Source organism: Purpureocillium lilacinum (assembly GCF_023168085.1).
Source record: "Purpureocillium lilacinum CBS 284.36 DNA, scaffold_3, whole genome shotgun sequence".
Taxonomy (NCBI): domain Eukaryota; kingdom Fungi; phylum Ascomycota; class Sordariomycetes; order Hypocreales; family Ophiocordycipitaceae; genus Purpureocillium; species Purpureocillium lilacinum.
This window is the reverse complement of record NW_027072113.1, coordinates 4,513,063-4,533,632: the sequence shown is the minus strand read 5'-3', so window position 1 is coordinate 4,533,632 and position 20,570 is coordinate 4,513,063. Positions and strand designations below refer to the sequence as shown.

Below are 20,570 nucleotides of genomic sequence, written 5' to 3'. Positions count from 1 at the left end.
CGTCTGTACTCCTGCGCCTGCGGCAAGCCATCTGCTGCGACAAGCCGTCGAGTCTCTCTCTCTCTCTCTCTCTCTCTCTCTCTCTCTCTTCCTCTCGTCTCTCCCGCTCGCTGCCGTCTACCGTCCCTCCTCGCCGTCCACCGCCCGGCGGCCTGGCTCGATTCGCCCGCTTCGACCGAGTCACAGACTCATCGCGAACTCGCCACGCCTTTGCTGCGTTGCACAAGTCGCTTTCACGGCAAAGCTGGCCCGGACGAATGTCTCAGCCCCCATCTCGACCTTGTCGCAAACCTTGATCATCGCCTCCCGACAGACGGTCCCTCGCATCGCCTGCGATATTTGATTGCGCGCAATTGAATGGAGCCGCCGGCCGCGCCCCGTCCTCTTCCAGCATGCACAGGATCCCCTGTTTCCAGATCGCAGTCGCCAAGTGATACACGTCACGACGACAATCAGCCTCTCCTTGCCATCGAGCATGCTCGCACCCAGCGCGCCCATCATGACGGCGCCCTTGCCTGAATACGGCCTCGACGAGGGCCTCATGGCTCAACGTCGGTTCAAAAAGCACAAGGCCCTCCCGCGTCCTCGGCAGGGAGGGCTTGATTACACCCGGTCGGCCGCCGTCGAGTACGATCTCGTCATCGATACTACCCCTGTGGTCCACATAGCCGGCTCGCAACCCTCGAGTCCTCGCACCTTGAAGCATGAATCGAGGCGGATAGGCTCCGGTCCCGACCTCCCTCCAACTCCACCGAACCACTCCCGAAACTCTTCGAGTAGCCACTCTGCACTGCCCTCCAGCCCGACCCTCAACGAAAACAGCTTCGTTCAGACGCCTCCACGAAATGCGGTACAGCGCTCCATTGCGACCCCTCCCGATCAACGAAGCCCCCCAACGCCAGACGTTACTCCTCCCGGCCCGGCCTCGCGACCTCGCGTCCTGCGCCCTTCAGCCCTCGATCGCAGCTTTTCCCGCACGACCGATTCGCGGACCGAGTCCTTCAAGACAGCCAGGGAGGAGCCTCTGTCATCCGACGACGAAGGTGGCAAGTCCACGGTGCGGCCGGCGATTGGCTCTGCCAACACCTCTCGTAGCACAATCCTCCCTGTCGCCGACGCCCAGCCCAGTAAGGTCGTGCAACCTCAAACTCTGGACATGGCCCTGGAGCACCTTCAAGCAACCCCCACAGACATCTACACTCCGCGCACGAAGGGAGAATTCGGCAGGTTCGACGGGGACTGGGGCACCCAAAGCGATGTCGAGCAAGAATGGGATGACAACTTGCAACGACAGGTGACGGTGAAGAAGAGGCAGCAAGAGACTCGCACACCACGGAGTCCACGCCAGGATGAGCACAATGATGTAATTGACGATGACGTGGCCACTCCAACGAACGCGACAAAGGCTGTGCGCCAGATGTCTCTTCGCGAAACGGCTGAGACCAACCCATCTCCTCCGCGCAAGGTTGAACGAAAGCGTGAATCGCAAGCCCTGTCCAGTTCTGGCACGTCAATTCGGACTGACCCACGTCGATCATCGGAGCACTCGGCCAGGTCAAACCCGTCAAATGCATCCACTATCGTCGAGGCCATATTGATCGACGCTCCCCCTCAGCGCCAGAGAACGCTGAGGCATGTTCAGAAACGCACGTCTTTGAGAGAGCCGATGGGTACTCCAATGCAGCCAAGCGCGAGAAGGACTGCCCCGCGGCAGCCAGATAGGTCGCCGCATGGCAAGCAATTGCCCGATCGTGGCCGACGGCCTGAGAGCTATGGCTCAAATCTGACCTCGAATTCCATATCGAGCGGGCGAGCTAGACGCGAAGTGTGGAAGAACGGCGGCATTCCCGTCGTCGTCGTTCCGGACCGACGCTCGTCAAGCAAGCCCAAGTCGAGCAAAGAGCCGTCGCTTTGGTCAACATCCAGCAGACGGTCGAGACGCACGATGAGTGTAGGCTCGCCTACGCGGGACAGATCACCCGCTAGAGACGTGCCTGTTGGGGTCGGCCGACAGTCCCGCCGCGGTCGAAGCCGTCCAGTGTCAGAATCGGATCCCCTGGATCAGAGGACTATTGATTATCCACCTGTGATTCCCGCGCGGTCATCCTCACTGTCGGCACCCACAAGTCGCAATGCTTCGCGGACGGGATCATTGACCGCGGAGAGCTTACAGGCCTTGAATAAGCTCCATCAGGCACCAAATCCTGGCCGCAAGGAGGCGATAGGACGTGAGCCGCAGCTTGAGCCAAGCCTTATGCCGGAGATCGATGTTCACTCGCCAACAAGCAACCATCGCTTTGACAAGGGGGATGCTCATGACCATCTCAGCCTGGGCAAGCCCGACGATGGCGCATCCTCCAAAAGGTACTCGTCAAGGAACACACCTTTCTCAATTGCATCGTTCGAAACGTCGGGTACAGCACCAGAGCTGGTAGAGGCCTTGGCTGTTCATATGTATCCTCATCAGAACTCTTCTGTTGTCGTGGTGCATCACTCGGCGAAGCCTTCCGAAGCATCTGACTCGACGAACAAGGAGACGGCCGCCGAGGAGGTACCGGACTTGCCGAAGATAACGGCCACAAACCCTGACGGGAGACTGGCGACACCACCACAGCAGCGTGAGTCTCTGGATGAGGTCGACTCTCCCCTGCGCAATCCTCGACCACCGCCGCAGCCGCCGAAACATCCACCGGCGATCAACTTCATCCCTGCCACTCCGTCCGGGCTGACTCCGGCAGAGGAGCGCCTCGTGCAGCTCGGGAACTTCTACGAGGCCACCGAGAGTAGGCCTCCGCGTCGACCGTCCCTAGTAAGGCGGGCATTCAGTCGCCGCCGCCACTCTATCGACTACCCACCGACGGCGTCAAAGGCTCCAGGGTTTCTGACGAGGACATTCTCTTTGTCTGGGGCCACGCGTCGGGGTTGGTCAGCTGCCAAGGACGGGGAGAACCCAGACGCAATGCCGGTATATCCGCAGGAGGACGACAAGCCGAGTGACGAAGACAAGTTGCATCCCTACTGGCGCCCACAGTGGCCGACTGACGACGGCTTGGAGTGCGATGGTTCCTGCCAGCACGAGGGCCACGACCACGAAGACGAAATCTTTCGATACCCTCTGGTAGACAATCGGCCCCGGAAGCCAGTTAGGAGTCTGAGCGCGAAGATGAAACGGACCTTTGCAATTTTCCCGACCCGGGACGACGAATTCTTTCCTGCCGACAGTTCAGAGGGCCCAGATAGACGCACCATTCGGCGAACTCCTAGTGGGAACCTGAGGGTAATGCGTCGCCGACCCAGCGGAGAGTCACTCAATCGGAGAGAAAGCATGTTCGACAGGGCTTGGCCCAGGAACGATGACAGGCCCAGGCAGCCGTTCTGGCGCTCGCGCAGTCTGCAACGCCGCGCCAGCAAGGAGAGAGTGCGCAGAGCCTCCTCTCTGGGCAGCCGCCTGGAGGGCATCCAGAACCTGCCACGGCTGTTCAGCGAGCGGAGGCGGGAGAGGCGAACGCAGGAGCTACGCCAAATGATCAGCGGGCCGAAGGAGGTCCGGGACGGAGTGGACGAGGTGATCAAGCCGATGAGCGCCAGAAATCGGCAGTACGGCAGCAACGCCATGGTTTGAGGTGGCGACGGGCTCTCGACCGAGTCGGGGGTTGAAAAGATTCGAACTCCTTTCACAGCAGCACCAGGAGGGGCTGAATGCTCCAACTGGACCATGGAACAATGTTGGGAGTTGGAAGGGATGGGAGGGGTTGGTAGACGGCCCTGGGTGTGTTTACGACTGACATGACGCGACGTCTTTACGATTATGGTGCACTTACGACGACCGATTACATGACACGGGAAGGGGCGGATGATGTGATATGAGATACAGGGAGGAGGGGTGATATGATATAGGATGTTGGGAGGACACGGATCGCAACGCATAATGGAGTTGTTCTCGTTTGGCCCCTTAGAGGGGGGTCATATAGCGCTTGTTGATGTTGTCCTTTTTTGCCCCTTTCCTGCTCTTGCCTTGGCCTCGGACACAAAAGGGGTGAATGGGAATGTACACTAGGTGCCGGGGGTTACCGACGGTCTCGGACCGTGGCCAGCAATGAATTCGCAAATTGTCTTGATCGTCTACATCATGCCACTCGCTCGTTGCACTCATATCACGGTCAAAAAGGTAGCGTTCCGTGTTGTACCATCAAGTCTATGGACCCGAAGAAGCAATGAAAAGCCAGTATATCAAGTCAATGTGACTGCTTCTTCCTCGTGCAGTCAGTCAATATGCCTCCATCCGTCATGTGTCGCCAGTCGTTGACCAGCGGACTTGATTTTTTGCCGAACCCAAACGCCGCCTTCGCCTTCCATGCTGCCGTTGCAGAAAACCAAAAAAGTGCACCAAGCCATGTGGTATCTTGAGACCCGTGAGACGGAAAGAAGCCTTGCCCTAGCCCAATCTATCGTCTGTCCTGGCCGGGGGCCGGAGAGTGTCCCGGAGGGAAGGGGGGCGGGGGTCCGCCGGGGAAGCCGTGGCCCGGGGGAGGGCCCATGTTGGGCATTCCGGGGAAGTTGGGAGGCGGGGCGCCAGGGCCGCCCGGGGCACCGACACCAGGAGGCGGGAACGGGAAGCCACCGGGGGGAGGCGAGAAAGGAAGACCGCCGGGAGGGGGCATGGGGGGCATGCCGTTGGCGCCCGGAGGACCGGGGAAGGGGGGCATGGGAGGCATGCCACGGCCAGGCGCACCGGGAGGGGCTGCAGCTCGTTAGCAAATGGAACGAGGGGGAGATAAAGGAGGATTTGAAAACGTACCAGCGACGCCAGGAGGAAACTGGCCGGGCGGAGCGCCAGGCATGCCTGGGAACGGAGGCGGGGCTCCGGGAGCTGCATCAACAGGCTCAGTTAGCTCAAGACGGCCACTGTCTTCGTCGCCGCTACGGCTGGCGGGCAGGGAAGGGGACAACGTGCCTCCGGGGAACGCGGGGAAGCCGGGAGGAGGGAAAGCGCCCTTGGCGCCGGGCTGGTTCTGCGGAAGCATTGGGTTGTTGTGGGCCTGGCCTTCGGCGGCGTACGAGTTGGTGATGGAGTCGATGACGGACTGGGCCTTTTCGTGGCCGATTTCTGCGGTCGCGGTGATGTCAGCACAAGCACAGGCAGCTGGGGGTTACGCGGGCGTGCCCGCTGGACCAAAGGAAGGGTTAACTCACGCTGGTAGTAGTCGACGACGTTGCGGATGTGGTTTCGGCCGCTGTTGTGAGCCTTGCGCACGCTCATGGAGTCGTGCGTAAGGTACACATCGCAGTAGTCGCCTGGGGATCAGAAGTTAGCATCGTCCGCGGTAGATGGTACGCGTTTGCGAGGGGGAACGGAGGGATTCGGTTTCGTGCGTTTGCTCGAGTGCGGTCGCGAGGGCATTCGGAGCTTACAGAAGACTAGCGACAAAAACGTTAGCAAAACTGGCCACATGGAAGAGACGAGAGAGCTAGAGGCAGAGTAGGAGAAACTCACACTTGGGCATCTTGACGGCTGGTGGTTTGGCGGTCGCCGTCAAGGGTTGTCTGGGTGCGCTGCGTTGCGGGCGGTTGGAGGTGCGATGATGGAGCAACGTTGAATCGGACTCGAAGGCTCTAGCCTCGCGCCAGAAGACGTTCGCCCAGAGCGCGCGACGGCTGGCGAGGCTGGCAGCTAGGACCCACACGTGACTCCCATCCCGGCGGCCAGCCAGGGGCAACACAGCGAGCCCGCCTGCAGAAGAGGTCTCCATGGTGGGCCTGTAGCTGGGCGCCGTGCGTGGCTGCCAGCGCGCCATCATTGGTCAGCCCCTTTGCTTGCTGGCAGTTCCAACGCGACACCTTGCAGTTTCGAGCTGTTCCAGGGAAAGACGAAGCCCGCTGGTGTCCTCTTTTTGCCCTGTTCCACGGTCAACGACATCGACGACGACGACGACGACGACGACGACGACGACGACGACGAGGCAAGGCACACGAACGACCACGGCCATGGCACCGCTACGCTCCTCCCCGCTGCAATGGCTCTGCAGCCTGCTGCTGCTCGCCAGCGCCGCCAGCGCCCTCAAGTTCGAGCTGCCGTCGCACGGCGGCGCCGAGAACCACAAGAAGGAGCGGTGCATCCGCAACTTTGTCGGCCAGGAGACGCTCGTCGTGGTGACGGCCACGGTGGACGGCTACAAGGGCGACGGCATGACGGTCAACATTCACGTGCGTGAACCCCCCTTCTCCCGCCACCACCGCCATGCATGGAGGGACGGGTGTGCGCAATGGCTGGACAGAGAGACACACAGAGATACAGTGAGGGTGACCACCGGGCGCTGGACTACAGATTCGCGACGCGCTGGGCAACGACTACGCCAAGGCCAAGGACGTCGTCGGCGAGTCGAGATCTGTCTTCACGTCCCACGCGGACGCGGCGTTTGACGTGTGCTTTGAGAACATTCAGACTGGCAGTACGTTTGTCCAGGCTCTCTCGCCCTTGCACAGGGATCCCCCCCATTGCATCACGGTAGTCTAACAGAGGAACAATACAGCTCGCCGCCCCAACCCGTCCTTCCGCCACGTCGAGCTCGACATCGACATTGGCGCCGACGCCAAGGACTGGTCGGCCATCCAGGCGACGGAGAAGCTCAAGCCCGTCGAGGCGGACCTGCGCCGGATCGAGGAGCTGACGGCCGAGATTGTGCGCGAGATGGACTACCTGCGCACGCGCGAGCAGAAGCTGCGCGACACCAACGAGAGCACCAACACGCGCGTCAAGTGGTTCGGCATCGGCACCACGTGGCTGCTCATCGGCCTCTGGGGCTGGCAGATCATGTACCTGCGCGCCTACTTCCGCTCCAAGCACCTCATCTAGATCGCCCCCGGCTGCTGCTGCTGTCCATGGCTGCCGAGACGCTGGCGAGAGAGCCTGAACTCGCGACGGATCTTTCCCATGGTTTTTTTCCCCCCGTCTCTACGGCGATGGGCGACGTTGTGCGAGGTCTGCTTTATAGGGGCGTGATAGACGATGGCGGTGTACGAAAGTGGCACAAGGGGCGCGCGGTCGAACGGCGGCTGGCACCATCAGCATGAGGGCATTCGGAATATGCTGGCGTTTGTACATGGCGATGAACGATTGGGGCCGGGCGGATATCACACAAGAATTAAAAAGACTGGAAGAGGGCCGAGCTGGTTTTTGGAGTACATCACAGCAGCTCGGTTGCGGCTCTGACTTAATACTACCACGATGATCGATACAAGAGCGTGGAGTCTACTCGGGTTTGCCCCTGAGCAAGTGCAACGTCGGGTGCGGATCGATGAGATGGAATATACTGATATCAAAGACGTTCTCATGTTCCCCAGGTCATGTCTGAGATGCCAATGCACGCAGTCCCTGGATCCTGCATGGCTGTCTCACGGAACGTCCCTAAGAGCCTGTCATCAGTGTACGCCGCCTGGAGGCAGCAAAACCTGCCTGCCCAGGTGCCTCAATATTCAGCGGGGCCCCCTGCGAAAATCCTCGGCACCGCCGCCAATGCCGCAAGTGTTCTCGGCCCGTGGGACGGTGCCGGCGCGGGCGGCGGGCGGCAGGCGGGCTGGCTTGTGGCCGCCACCCCGGGGGGGCTAGCCAAGTCGGCTATTCGCTTTCCAATCAATCCATTGCATCAACCATTCATTCCTTCACGAGCCGGCCGGCGAGCAAACCTATCGACCGTCATCGACCTCTCTGTCGACTCGTCGCAAACGCGCGCGCGCCCCAGCCAACAACACCCAGCAGCACATAACGCAATTCATCCAGCGAGGCAAACACATACATAGAGGACGCACACGCATCCACCGCCATGGCCTTTTCCATCCGCCCCGTCGTCGCGCGCCGCTGCGTCGCCCGCGCATGCGCCGCCTCGACGAGCACGGCGCCCACCCGCGCAGTCACCGCCTCCCTCCGCCTCTACAGCTCCTCCTCTGCTCCCGTCGACGCCCCGTCCACAGGCGAGCTAGGCGTAGGCGAGCTCCAGGGCGCCAAGTTCCGCATCGAGCCGCTGCGGCGCACCGGCGAGGACGCCGAGACGAAGCGCGCGCGCCTCGTCTGTACGTTTTTGTTGCTCCCTCCCTCTCTCCTTGAGATAGATAGAAGGAAAGACACGAGAGGGAAGAAAATGCAAGGCTAACCAGGCGGTTAATGCTGCGCGTTCGCAGACCAGTCGCGCAAGCGAGGGACCCTCGAGTCGGACCTCCTCCTGTCCACCTTCGCCGCCAAGCACCTCCCCTCCATGACCCCCGCGCAGCTCACGCAATACGACCTCCTGCTCGACGAGAACGACTGGGACATATACTACTGGGCGACGCAGCGCGAGCCCTCCGAGGGGTACACGTCGACCAACCCGGCCGACGCCCCCGTCGGGTCCTCGTCCGCCCTCTCCTCCTCTTCCTCTTCCTCTACTTCTTCCTCCGCCGCCACATCCTCAGCATCAACAGCAGAAGCGTCATCCGTCGCCGGCCAGGCCGCCGACGACGCCTTCGTCCGGCAGACGCCCCCCAAGGGCGAGTGGGCCCAGACCGTCGGCAACTTCAAGCCCGCGTACCGCCCCGTGCCGACGCGCTGGCGCGGCAGCGAGATCCTCGCCCTGCTGCGCGAGCACGTCAAGCTGCGCAGCGTCGACGGCAAGGAGGGCACCGGCATGGCCTTTATGCCCGCCCTCGAGGAGTCCAAGTGAAAGGGAAGCATCAGAGGATACGTTCGGGGCTCTCCTGGAGTCCCCGTGGCCGTGGTCGGTTGCAAGAACTTGAGCGGCTGGAGAGAGTTGCATGTAGAGAGAGGGAGCGGAGGACAAAATGTACCAACATTTCTGTAATATGACACGACCACATAGACATGTAGTAGAAACGCGGGATAACCAGTACTCACCCACTCACTACATCCTCGGAGACCAGAAAAACGCATGCTTGAATGCACGGAAATACAACTGTCAATTCTCGGGCCTTTCCTGTTTGCGTCTCTCTCAAGGCCGACCGGCCCGCCCGCCCGCTGTACACCGACAACAAACAAAGATGCCCGCCCCCTCCGCAACTCCCAAGCTTGCCCAAAAGTTCTGATGCTGTTCTGAAATTTGTCCCGAGGCGGCTACAACAACAACCGCGCACGTGCACCAATGCTCTCTCCCTACTCCCAGATATACAGTCAAAAAAAGAAGAAAGCCGCCCCCTTCCCCTCTCCCGGACGCCGGCAGTGACAGGGGGGGGAGAAAATGGAGCCCCTGACCTGCAAGAAACGGCCCCAGAAACCAAGCGCCTCGTCTCGTGATCATCAGCCTCGTTAGAAATCCTCGCCTTCCTGCCCATCGGCAAGAGGCAGCGGTCTCACCCTCCGTTGCCTTCTGGTAGTATTTGGCCCAGACTCCGGAGGACTTCCATGATGGGCATGTCTCTCGTCCCGGCGCTCGTCCTCTCCCGCTGCTCGCGCTCCCGGAGCCGTAAAGCGCTGAGCTTGAGCACCTTGTCCGCTTCCTTGCCGGCTACCAGTACTCGTTGCTCCAGCTTGTGGACGTTATCCGCAAACTGGTCGATCTGAAACTCCAGCGACGATTGAATCTTTCGCAACCTCGATTCCGTTTTTGAGCGTAAGGCCGCGAACGAGTTGGCTTCATCTGCGAGCTCGCCGCGTAGTTTGCCGTCGTCCTCGTCCAACAAGTCGAAATCGGGAAGGACTATTTGGTCTGGTTCGTCGGGGCTGAAGAGGGGCGGCTGTTCTGGCGGGAGCTTCTTCATTGACAACCACGCCTCTTTCTCTCGCCGTAATCTGTGATTAGGTTAGTCTCTATACCATTACCAGATTGATCCAAATGACTCGCCTGTCAATCTTTTCTTGTAGCGACGCTAGTTTCTCATCCATTTCGAGATTCCGCGGGTTCGGCTTCAGCACCACTTTTGCCCTGGACTCGACGTCGTCTCTGGTGAACCAGTCCGAAAACTCCGAGCGGGACGCAAAGTCCTTAAGTATCTGGTCCTGAATCGCACGAGCTGCACCATGGTCAGTATACCTTCTACTCCCCCAGCAGCGCGTCGCATCTGACGTACCTCCCAGTATTGCATCCGCATTCTTCGTGCCCAGGGGCGGTTTCGCCGACAAGGCACGTTCGCCGCACCACATCAGCAGCTGCTTCATCCTCCGCGGCTCTACCAAATCGGCTTCGATGTGCTTGTAGAATTCTGTCGGGTCGACCTCACGATGCGGTATCGCCGACTGCCCGCTCTCTATCAGCGAGCTCGCCCTCCGTCCGCGCGACCCCAGACTGCTCCTCCGGTTCGAGTTGCCCTTCTTGCGCATGTCCTTGTTGCGATTGATGATTGGCGTGTCGCTCATCGGGAGCGCAATCTTGGTGGATTCGACGGGTGCGAGCGGTGATGGCGGTGATACTTCAACCTCGTCCACTTCCTCCTCTTGCCGTTCCTGCACCGCCACACGCCGTGGTCTCTCTTTGCCGGGGCCTTGCTTGCGCGATGCGCCGTTTGCTTTGGGCTCCTCGCCATTGTTCTCGCCTGATAATCGCTTGCTCTGGCGCGTCGCCCTCTTCGGTGGTTGCTGCTGTGGCTCCTCTGGCGCATCACCGCTCTGTTTCCTCCGTGATGACTTTCTCGTCCCAGCTGTCGCCGTGGTCTTCGCCGCGGCTGCTGATGAAGCCGCTTTGGGCGATTCTGAAATGGCGCTCAGCTCCGGGGTGGCCTTTTCCTTGGCCGATGTCCGGCCTCTTCCCGTCTTCTTCGGGGGCTCCTGCTCCTCCGTCTTGGGGCGTTTCGACTTGCGGACAAACTGAAAGTCGTCATCCTGCTCGTAATCGGCCGCGGCTGTTCTACCGTCAGCATTCCGGCGTCTTCCTGGCCCGGATCCCTGGACCTCGTCCCGCTCCGGAGACCTACCCGCAAGCCGCTTGCTTGTTCGGCGCTTCTGCTGGTCGCTCATGCTAAGAAGTTCCAGCGCCTGTCGAGTCGCCACGAGAGTCGTCATGGATGGCTGACTCGCGATGGCATGGGGCGTGTGTCGTGGGTGGCGATGGCGAAAAGGCGTTGCGCGCCCGTAGTCCGACGAGCCGTTGCGCGGCTTCGATGCGTCGCGTGTTGGGGGGGTGGGTGGCCGGGCGCCGACAGAGTCGCGTCAGATGCTTCGCGTCGGGTTCGAGGGCCTGCGCATCAAGACCCTCGCCGGTGTGACCAAGGCTCGATGCGCGATGACGGCGGGGGATGCAGACGGGCGGGCGATGGGGCGGCGGCGGCGGGCACTTGTCGCGGGTTGACGATGGTTTGAGACGTACGCGGGAGTGCCTTCTGTTGTTTACCTCAGAGAGGTGAGGGATGCTCCAGCGGCGCGCTAGGCCGCTTTGGGCCGTGGAGCCCCACGCCAGCGAAGAATACCAACGGCCACGTTGATTGGCCACGCCCCCGTCTCTCTCATCACGGTACGTACCCCTTTGCCTCTTTGAGTGACCTCTCATCCTCCCCTCCCAATTCTCCTTGGATACCGTGCCGCACAGCGCGGGTCAGGGTTGGAGGGCATCACGGCGTATAAAAGCGTCCAGTTGCCTCGAGAAACGGATTTAGGAAAGTATATACACAAGCGCTCAATGGCAAGGCAGCCTCCAGCTATGTGAGCGCGTGTTGTGTACGTCAGTTAATGAGAGTGAAAACACTCGATATAACCGAATAGCGAATTTCATAACCAGCAACGAGCCTATATATGTTGGCATACGTCAATAATTCAACTCGAGTAGTGGCACTGACCGAGTGAGCATAACGCGTTACGAAGTATCAAGCTTTAGCGAGGAGCCTCAAGGCTATCGACTTCCTCTCCTCCTCGTCCAGCGACGCTCTGTGCCGCTCTTATTCCGGCCTGCTCAGCAGCTGCAGCTACAGTTCTTGCAGTTCCTCAACCCACAGGCCTGATTGCTGTTGCACTGGCTATCCTTCTTGCACCCGATCCAGTCCCCATTCCCGTCGTTGTACGCCGTCCAGTGCCATTGCCCGTTGGAGCCTCACTTCTTCCAGCAGTATCCCTTGGAGCACTGTTGGAAGAAGTGCGGCTCCTCCCCTGGCCTGGACTGCAGTGGCCTTGCAAGACGCAGAAAGTCCACTGTACTTGAAAGGAATGAGGAGTGAGAAGCAAAATAGAGTTACAAGCAGAGAGCCCACGTCCTAGGCCAGCCGTGCATACAGAAGCCTCGAACGAAGCTGTTTCTCAACATCACCGATTCAGCGAGCACCGACGTCTTATCAAAATCACTTTCACATTCGACCGCAGTCTCAAATGCACACCCGACTCGCTGGTGCGACGACAAAACGCTCCAATTAGTAGCATCCGTTACCTGTAGCTACCTTCAAGCAATCCATCCCTAGCAACACCCGGTTTGTCCTCCACATAGTAGTGCCCGTTCCTCCATGTCCGTAAACGCCACAAACAACGCAAAGTCGTCTCCCCAGCCAGTACCTTTTGATGACCCTATCGATTCCTCGCAAAAAATGTGTACGTACAGTATGTGGGAGAAGACGATGGCCCTGTGAAGTGGAGTGCCATCCGCATGCTTCGAAGAAATATGAGCAGAAGAACATCGTCAGTGGCAGTGCCAAGGAGCCTTTGCGACTCAGATGTCGCCATGCCCGCCGAATCCCACTCGTAATTTTGGTACATGGAAAAGCTTGTCCAGTAAGCCCTCTCGGTACATTTGTCTGGTCGCGCAAGCCCACAGGAGACGCAACCGACGCACAACGGCGAAACTCCCGAAGTCACGCATGGCCGTCGTAGACGAGACTAACGCAGCCGGCGCCGACAACGGTAAAGTCAGACAATCGATACCACGTGACACGATCACATCAACAAAGCCATGCTGAGCTGTGTCTTCCTATCACTCAAAGTATCGACCATCCTCGATCTAAGAGAATCGGCGGTCAACCCCCTGGCCAGCCATCACCTGCTGCTGATTGGGCATCGGGCCGGCCATGCCATACGGGTTCATCTGCGCGTTGAATGGCTCGACAACCTGTGACATGAAGGCTCCGTGAAGACCCTGCTGTTGAGTGACTGGGCAGTCTTTATGAGCAAGGAGGAGAGTTTTGAGGTTGACGACTTCCTCTCGCAGCTGCGTGATTTGCGCTGTGAGGGCGTCGTTCTCCGAGCTAAACATCTCGACCTTGGTTTGAAGGTTCGCCAGCCACTGCTTCTTACGCTGACGACACTTGAGAGCGGCAACGCTGTGCGGGTGTTAATGCAAAGTCTAATGAGGATATACCTGAGGGGCACACACCGATTCCGCTCTAGAAAGTTCTTTCGCTTTTCTTCGTCCGTCATTTTGGTCTTAGTGCCGTTTTCATCGGTTTTAAACTTGTCTTCGTCATCTTCGTCATCGTCTGACGGCTCAACGCTGCCGCTGTACGCGATGGCGTTACCCTTGGCCTTCTTGGCAGGGGGCGCCTTGGCAGGGGCATCGTCCGCTTTCCTTCGGCCATTGGTTGTCGTTGTGTTGTTCTTCTTGCCCTTGCCCCGCGTGCTAGGCTTCGCCGGCTCGGGCTCTTCTGACATCATGCTGCCCTCGCTGCCACCGCGGGCCGAGCCGCCGTTTCCTTCAGGCATCTGAGGCGCCGGCGCCGGGGCGGGGTGTGCGTGGCCGGGGGCTGATGTGGCCGTGAACTGGCCGGTGCTTTGGGAACCGCTGCGACCTTGCGCGCCTTGGGCGAGCATGAAGAGGCCGTTGGCGGCGTCATTGTCGTGTGGATCAAAAGGCCCAGGGGCCTTGGCCTCCGTCTTAATCGTGGTCGTACCGTTGGGCATATCTTGGGGCTGCGACGTCTTTGCGGGCTGTTGCTGTTGCTGCTGGTGCTGCGGCTGTGGGCCGTTGCTTTGCTCACGCTTGGCCGCCGCGCTGAGGGCGGTGCGGTGAAAGTCGAGGGTGCTTGGTGTTGCGCCGCCGCTTGCCAGCTGGGCGAAGAGGGCTTGAGAGTTCGGGCTGGGGGCAGGGAACATGGATCCACTGCCGCCCGGTGTAAGGCCCGATCGCAACGACGACTCGTTGGGTGTCGGGAAGCCGCCGCGAAGGTGGTGTGTGTCGCTGAAGTAATCGTTGGCCGGCCCCGACAGCATAGCCGGACTCAGCGGACCGGTGCGCAAAGACCCTCCACCCCAGTTGAAGGGCGTCGCGTTGCTGCCCGGGAGGAGCGAGGAGGGCGACGTCAGATGGGCGACCGAAGGCAGCTTTGTCCCTCCTGGCGTCTCTGGCCCTCCACCGCCGAAAGACTGTTCGAAAGGATTGGGCTCCAGACTGAGCGACCCACCAACCTGGGTCGAGAAGTAGTCGGGGGTATTGCTCGATTGTTGCTGCTGCTGTTGACCGGGGCGAGGAGGGGGCGCAAGGGGTTTGGCGGCTTCGGTATTGGACGGGCCGTCTGGCTTGCCAGTGGTGTCGGCTTTCGAGTCCGGTGCGGTATCTGTGGCCAGCGTGTGAGCTCAAGGCATGGCAGGCAACGCGCAGATCGAGTGTGTGCGAGGGGTAATGGTGGTTTGGTGTTGTAGTTGTGCGATGACCGAGGGCTGCGCCCATGCAAGCAGGGCCTTGAATGACGGTCGAACGACGAGAGTCGCGCCGGCGCCGGAGGAACACGTCACGTCACGGGGAGGGGCAATGGCTGTGCGCGTAGGGCTAGAAGGGAACGGATGCACGACAAAAGACTAAAGGGGGCATGAGGGATGAGGCTCACCTGTACCTGGGGGAGTGTTGTTGGGTTGTTTGGGGGACTTCGACGGGCCTCGTGCGGAGGCGTTCTTGGGAGAAGTCCCCATGACGACGATTTGTCTACCTATGATGTAGTGCGCCGCGGCAGGCGTAGAGCAGGCTGGCTGCACAAGGTGGGGTATTGAAAGGCAAAGGAAAACAGAAGGACAAGAGCAGGAGGGAAGCGAAAGAGGGCGATGAGGTCACAGGCCGGGCGAGGCTGTTGAAAAGGCGGCGCTCGAGTCGGGCGAAGATTGACGCCTGGGTAGGCGGGAGTGGCTCGGCGCCCGGGGGGGGAAGAGTGAGTGAGCGTGCACCCCAGAATCAGGCGTCTGGCAGGCTGGCGCCGCCAAAAGGTAAAGGCTGCGTCGCAGTCGCTGCCGCGGCGAATTCAATGCAAGCAGGCAAGCCAGCGTGCGGGCGCTCAAAAGGGAATGCGCCTGGGGCTTGCCGGGCTGCGGTATCCTTGGTTTGGTGGTGGGATTGGGGCTCGTCGCTGCGCGTTGCTGCGCTGCGCTGGTGGTGCTGGTGCTGGTGCTGCGAAAAGGTTCGACTTGAGGAAGGGGAAGACGTCAGAGATGACGTTGTGAAAAAGAGGGCGGGTGGAAGGGGGATGGGCGCAGAAAAAAATGAAAAATGGCGGCGCTGGGGCCCCCCCTCCCCCCGAGAAACCCACACCCCTTCGCTCAACTGCGGCCTCGCGCTGCTGCTGCTCATGTTGCTGTGCCCGCCGGCCGCCGTCGTCTCTCCCTGGTGCTGGGCTCTCTTTGGCTCGCCGGCTGTGGGTTCCAGGCTGTGAGTGGTGGCAGGGGTGTGTTGCGGGGCGGGGGGACGATGGAAATTTGGGGGTGGGAGGGGAGGCGACAGAAGGGCACAGCACACAGGCAACTAGGCTGGTCGCTGGGGGGAGAGGGCGCTTACAAACCAAAGCCGCACTGTGCGGGAACCCGCCCGGCGCCGTGGGCGGTCGCCATCGTCGATGATCGATGCCCTCTTGGCCCTGCGCTGCGTCTGGCCAACAACCCACGGGCGGCGGTGGAGATCGCCACCTCGACGGGCCGGCTGGCGCTGGCTGCTGGATTGCCAATGGGCATGTCTGGAGGCAATCAAGGTGCTGCTGTCGTTGTTGCAACAGCAAATGGCAGGTCCGGATACGAGCTGAGGAACTGACAGCGGCAACAGCTCGCAGTCCAGACCACACCGCGCCGTGAGGTACCCAAGGAAGCTATCGCACGCCGGCTGTCAGTTGGTTGTCTCTCGCGGCAGACAGCGGGGACTGGGGCTTTTTGGCCGTGGACACGGAGTATCTGCTCCAGGGCCCGAGTCTGCCAGACGCGACAGAGCGCGCATTGGCGACGACACGCGTGCGGAAACGCCTGCAGCAGAGGTACAGCTCATTACAACAGTCTCCATTTCTTTGAAATGGACCTCATCTTCATATGTGTTGACCAGATGGCTCTGTCGCATCGCCCTGAGCTCGTCGCGCAGGCAGTCGCAGACCGACAGACAGGCCAAGGGTGCATCAGCGGATTGCACTGTGCGGTCCCCCCTCGTCCGCCACATGCTCGTGGGGTGGGATGACGCCGGAAACCCAAGCCGGCCCCGTTGAGTGCCTGCCAGCCAGTCACAGCCGTCCCGATGGACTCACCTCACAGTGCATTGCTTGCCGGTGCGATTGCACGTCGCCTGTGAGTGGCAGGCGGGGAGGCATGAAGAGAGCCGATGGATGGGAACTGTTGTTGGCCGGTTCGGTGCTGTTGCGGCTTGCTTGCTTGCTGCTGCTGCTGCTGCTGCTCCTGCTGCCCCTTAGATGCCGGGCCACACTGTCCGCGGCGCTGGCGCGGCATGATTTGATGGCCATGGTGATGGTGTTGACGGGCTCGAATATCGACCCAAGCCCAGTGCCAATGCCGAGGGTGTGCTCCCCGTGTCGTGTCGTGTCGTGTCGTGTCGCGTCGTGTCGTGCATGTGTGTGTGCGCCGGCGCGGTGTACCGGCCCAGTCCTCGACGGGCCCTGCAGACTCGGGCTGGACTGACTGTGAGGGTGCGGTGGGAATCCAGCCTGAATCTGGTCGCCGTATTTTACTGGGCCTGGGCCGCGTCGGCGCCGAAGCTCGAGGCGGTCGCTCATGCTGGGCTCAGTGGAGTGGCAAGTCAGGGTCGGTGAGTGGCAGGTGCACCTGCTCCGACGGTAGGTATCTTCTACTCTCGGCTCAGCGACCAGCCAGCCAGCCAGCCCGCCACCACCCCGATGCATCGCCCAACATGGCGCGGCATGGCGCTCCGTTTTCGACCTGGCCTCGACCTCACCGTACGGGCTCTGCATCCGTCCGACCCTTCTGCGGCTTCGATCTCGACACATGCCAGGGACAATCCGTCCTTGACGGGCAATTACGTCAGTCCCAGTTGCGCCCCCTTTCGCTGCGACCTGCGTGTCCGGAGCTTACGGGGGGCAGTCCCTTTGCCTGTCTGCTTGCATGCCTCGCCAGGATGGAAAAAATTCCACGGCCGACACCAGGCGGCCAGGCACAGTGTGCATGCCGTCGCGACTGTGCAGTGACCTGACATGGTCTCGATGGTGGTGCACCGACGAGGCCAGCCATCAGGTGACGTCAGCTCCAATTTGCAACCCTCTGCCAACACCACCACCAACAAGAAGAGAAGAATCCTGCCTGCCATTTCTGCGCGCTGCCCATCCTCCAGTTCCACGGCGTCCCGAGGAATGAAGCCGCCATCCCCTCCGATTCCTGGCCTGCCATCGCTGCGCACAGTTAGAAACGGAACGTCTTGGATCGCGATCCGCCCACCACCACCAGCACCACCGCCAGGGGTGCGCGGGACGTGAGGCTCCGCAGCGCCTGGCCGTCCGTCGCGTGTCACCAAGACCCACCCCTGGCCCCCGTCGCGCGACGCTGCCGCGGATGACGCAATGCGCTTGTCCGTGGGCTTCTGAGCTGCTTCCGTCGGTGCTCAAGCTCGGGCGTGGCATCCAGGCCTCTCCGGTCGGTGAGCGCCCAGGCACCAAGCATCACCTCCAGCCAGCTCCGGCCACTCGGTTGCTGCCCGCGACATTCGTCCTCTGGTGCCTGAGTGTCCGTCCCGGCATTCGCAATTGTCGTCGTCCGTCTCCCTGTCAGCGCGCCGCCCCCGCTCGGTACATGCTCGCATGCATTCTCCCCTCCGCTCGTGCTCGTGCTCGTGCTCGTGCATCTCCAAGTGCCACGCCACGCCCTGAAGCACCCCGCCGTAACCCCAATCTTCGTGGCCGCTCAAAGGATCCTGTTTCAGCCGCCAAGCCTGCGCAGACCAGACATGGCTGATGCATTGCTAGTTTGCAGCTTGCCGACGACAGATTTCGACGCCGCGTCCGGGCCCAATCACGGGTGCATTTTCGGCCGAAGACGGACCTCCACCATCACGAACCCATTCGCTCACCTGCAGCAGCATGTCCTTGACCCGTGAGCTTATGTCGGAGCAACGTCTCCAGGCAATGAGAACCTCCGTGACGTGGTTTTTGCGCAATGTTAAAAAATAAGCATATGCAGCCGTCTGCACTGCCAAACTCCAAATACGTGTCCGTATACGGACTGGCGCACTATCACAGAACGCACATTCTAGAGACGCATCAAGTTGTATGCTTTTGGTGCGACTCGCGACTCCAGTTTGCTCTGTAGCTCGGCCCCTCGAGCCCTGACGCTGACTGGATGACTTGATAGATTTGCATTCGCTCGTAGCTATATTTTATGTAAGTTGGGATATACGCCTGCTTCGTGTAAGTATGAGTAGGGATATGCGTGTGCTTCGCATGCCAGCTTCAACTACACCCGTCCACTACTGCGCCGATGTCCCCTTTTGCACCTTGAACCCGTGCCTCGGGGCATGCACCCTCACCGTCCCGCCCCTGCCGCCCTCCATATCCGCCTCCGTCTCAATCACCACCTCGTCCCCATTCATCGCCACCAACCTGCCGCAGACCTTGCCCGACACGCCCGTGTCCGTCGGCCACACCGTCACGACGTCGCCCCTCGCCAGCCCCTGCGCCGCGACGACGTGGTCCCCCGCGTCGACGACGGAGGCAAGCCCCTCCTCGTACTCCTCGTGCAGCGGCGACGACAGAATCGCCCTCGCGGCCTCCTCGCCCGAGAGCACACGCCGGGACGGCGGCTGCTGGTCGTCTCCGAGTCGCGCTGCCCGTGCCGCCGCGACTGCCGCGTCGAAGCGCGCCATCCATGCGTATACCTTGGGGTACACCGCCGGCGAAAAGTGCGTCTCCGGCAGCGCGCCGGGTACGTTGACGATCCAGTGCAGCCGCCATAGGGCCTCAATGTCCGCCAGGCCCGGCCCCGTCGTGCCACCCAGGATCCAATCCCTCCCGTCCGCGAGCAGCGTCGTCTCAAACAATTGAAAAACACCCGCCAGCTCCCGCAGCGCGTCCGGCCGTGCCCGCCGCATCGTCTCGGGCTTCAGCTCGACGCCTCCCAAAAAGTCGGCCCTGTCCCGCACGAACGCCTCGTCCTTAAACAGCGGCATGTCGGCGGGCAGCAGCGACGTGATGCCGCTGAATGTCGTGCCGCCGTCTGTCGTAAGCAGCTCCAGCAGCCTCTCCAGCGCCAGGCCCTCGGGCGTGTCCGCGCCGAGCTTCGGTGCCGCCACGTTGTCTTCTAGTTCCTCCAGCTTGCGGAGCTGCAGCCGCGTGTCCAGATACACGTCACGGCCGATGGCCAGCACGGGGATGCGCCGGTACGCGATGCCCAGGCGCGCGAGGTCCGGGCGCGGCATGGCTAGCGGCTGGAGCTGTGGGTGGTTCGTGATGTCAGATTGTGTTTAGTTTTCGTGCCACATGTGAGGCACATGAGGCGATGCCCCTGGCTACTGCGCCGTTGCGCCCAAGTAGACTCATGCCGGGCAGGTAGGCAACCTACACATTCTCTGTACGGTATGCCCCTGAGGGCGAGATACCATTCGACCCTCCGTGCGTAGGGCGACCGCGTGTAGTGGTAAAAGATGATCTCGGCGCCCACCATCGTGCTTGTCGGACAATGTCAGACTCGGCACCCGCGCTTCAATCCGCAGAAATGGGGTGAGAATCCCTCAACAGATTCTGTCAAGCAAGGTTCGCGGGCCATCAAGTCTTTAAATACTACCCAACGTTTGGTATGCCGTACGCAGTCTCAGCCTCAGGAGTCAGCATCATGGATGATGATGAGTCAAACCGCGAATCCTGCCCGCGGAAACTCCGCCATCGCGGACTTAGTCTTCGATAGACACGGTCCGATACCACCTTGGCCCAGCAGAATGCTGTGTCCCGCGCCCTCACCGCTTTGCCTCAAGGTAGCCAGAATCCGAGCAAAGATATTTGTGTTGACTGCTGCATTTCGCGGTTGGCGTGGTGATTAAGCCGTCGGCAGAGCCAAAGCATGGCTCCGTCGTGCCGGACGCGCCGGGCAGCCAGGTGGAGCAGCTTGGTATCCAATGGCGTGTTACACATTCAACGACATGTGCTCGACGAGCTTGCAAAATTCAGTCCCGGTCCTCAATCCATGGATGCTGTCAGAAGACACTTGCCAGTGCCGACCTTGCCTCTGTCGATCAGCTCCATCGGTGGCATTGCCTTGTCCTTTCAAAGGCACAGCACCGTACAGCTCGTCAGGTTCGAGGGTGTCTCGCGTCGCCAGCTCCGTGGCAAGACAAAACCAGAATTCCGAACCAAGCGGACAGCTGAGCTCGTGGGAAACGCAAAATACGAAGCAGGGGGATTAAAGGCGCAAGGGCCACGGCTGACCTTGAAAATCCGACTCGGTCATGTAGTCCATCGTGGCGGCATGTGCATCGTATTGGCGG

General features: G+C 60.9%; 7 protein-coding genes across 7 annotated transcripts; 3 read left to right on the top strand and 4 right to left on the bottom strand.

Annotated features, from left to right (window-relative positions):
* Nucleotides 1-499: 499 nt before the first annotated feature.
* Nucleotides 500-3,622, top strand: PLICBS_004952 (uncharacterized protein; the record flags this gene model as incomplete). Its single annotated transcript, XM_065600627.1, has 1 exon — nt 500-3,622. One exon carries the CDS (start codon nt 500-502, stop codon nt 3,620-3,622), a length of 3,123 nt encoding a protein of 1,040 aa, XP_065456699.1.
* Nucleotides 3,623-4,445: 823 nt separating this feature from the next.
* On the bottom strand, nt 4,446-5,504 carry PLICBS_004951 (uncharacterized protein; the record flags this gene model as incomplete). The annotated part of the gene is made up of 5 exons (XM_018325660.2): nt 4,446-4,741; nt 4,799-5,107; nt 5,194-5,295; nt 5,413-5,418; nt 5,495-5,504. The coding sequence occupies 5 exons, from the start codon at nt 5,502-5,504 to the stop codon at nt 4,446-4,448; spliced, it is 723 nt and encodes a 240-aa protein (XP_018175412.2).
* Nucleotides 5,505-5,985: 481 nt separating this feature from the next.
* On the top strand, nt 5,986-6,853 carry PLICBS_004950 (vesicle coat component; the record flags this gene model as incomplete). Its single annotated transcript, XM_018325661.1, has 3 exons — nt 5,986-6,204; nt 6,326-6,449; nt 6,531-6,853. The coding sequence occupies 3 exons, from the start codon at nt 5,986-5,988 to the stop codon at nt 6,851-6,853; spliced, it is 666 nt and encodes a 221-aa protein (XP_018175413.1).
* Nucleotides 6,854-7,820: 967 nt separating this feature from the next.
* Nucleotides 7,821-8,693, top strand: PLICBS_004949 (uncharacterized protein; the record flags this gene model as incomplete). The annotated part of the gene is made up of 2 exons (XM_018325662.2): nt 7,821-8,067; nt 8,176-8,693. The coding sequence occupies 2 exons, from the start codon at nt 7,821-7,823 to the stop codon at nt 8,691-8,693; spliced, it is 765 nt and encodes a 254-aa protein (XP_018175414.2).
* Nucleotides 8,694-9,336: 643 nt separating this feature from the next.
* Nucleotides 9,337-10,981, bottom strand: PLICBS_004948 (uncharacterized protein; the record flags this gene model as incomplete). Its single annotated transcript, XM_018325663.1, has 4 exons — nt 9,337-9,775; nt 9,852-9,996; nt 10,054-10,821; nt 10,894-10,981. The coding sequence occupies 4 exons, from the start codon at nt 10,979-10,981 to the stop codon at nt 9,337-9,339; spliced, it is 1,440 nt and encodes a 479-aa protein (XP_018175415.1).
* Nucleotides 10,982-12,896: 1,915 nt separating this feature from the next.
* On the bottom strand, nt 12,897-14,797 carry PLICBS_004947 (uncharacterized protein; the record flags this gene model as incomplete). Its single annotated transcript, XM_018325665.1, has 3 exons — nt 12,897-13,215; nt 13,269-14,445; nt 14,716-14,797. 3 exons carry the CDS (start codon nt 14,795-14,797, stop codon nt 12,897-12,899), a joined length of 1,578 nt encoding a protein of 525 aa, XP_018175417.1.
* A 3,763-nt stretch (nt 14,798-18,560) lies between these two features.
* Nucleotides 18,561-19,753, bottom strand: PLICBS_004946 (uncharacterized protein; the record flags this gene model as incomplete). The annotated part of the gene is made up of 2 exons (XM_065600626.1): nt 18,561-19,523; nt 19,652-19,753. 2 exons carry the CDS (start codon nt 19,751-19,753, stop codon nt 18,561-18,563), a joined length of 1,065 nt encoding a protein of 354 aa, XP_065456698.1.
* Nucleotides 19,754-20,570: the final 817 nt, after the last annotated feature.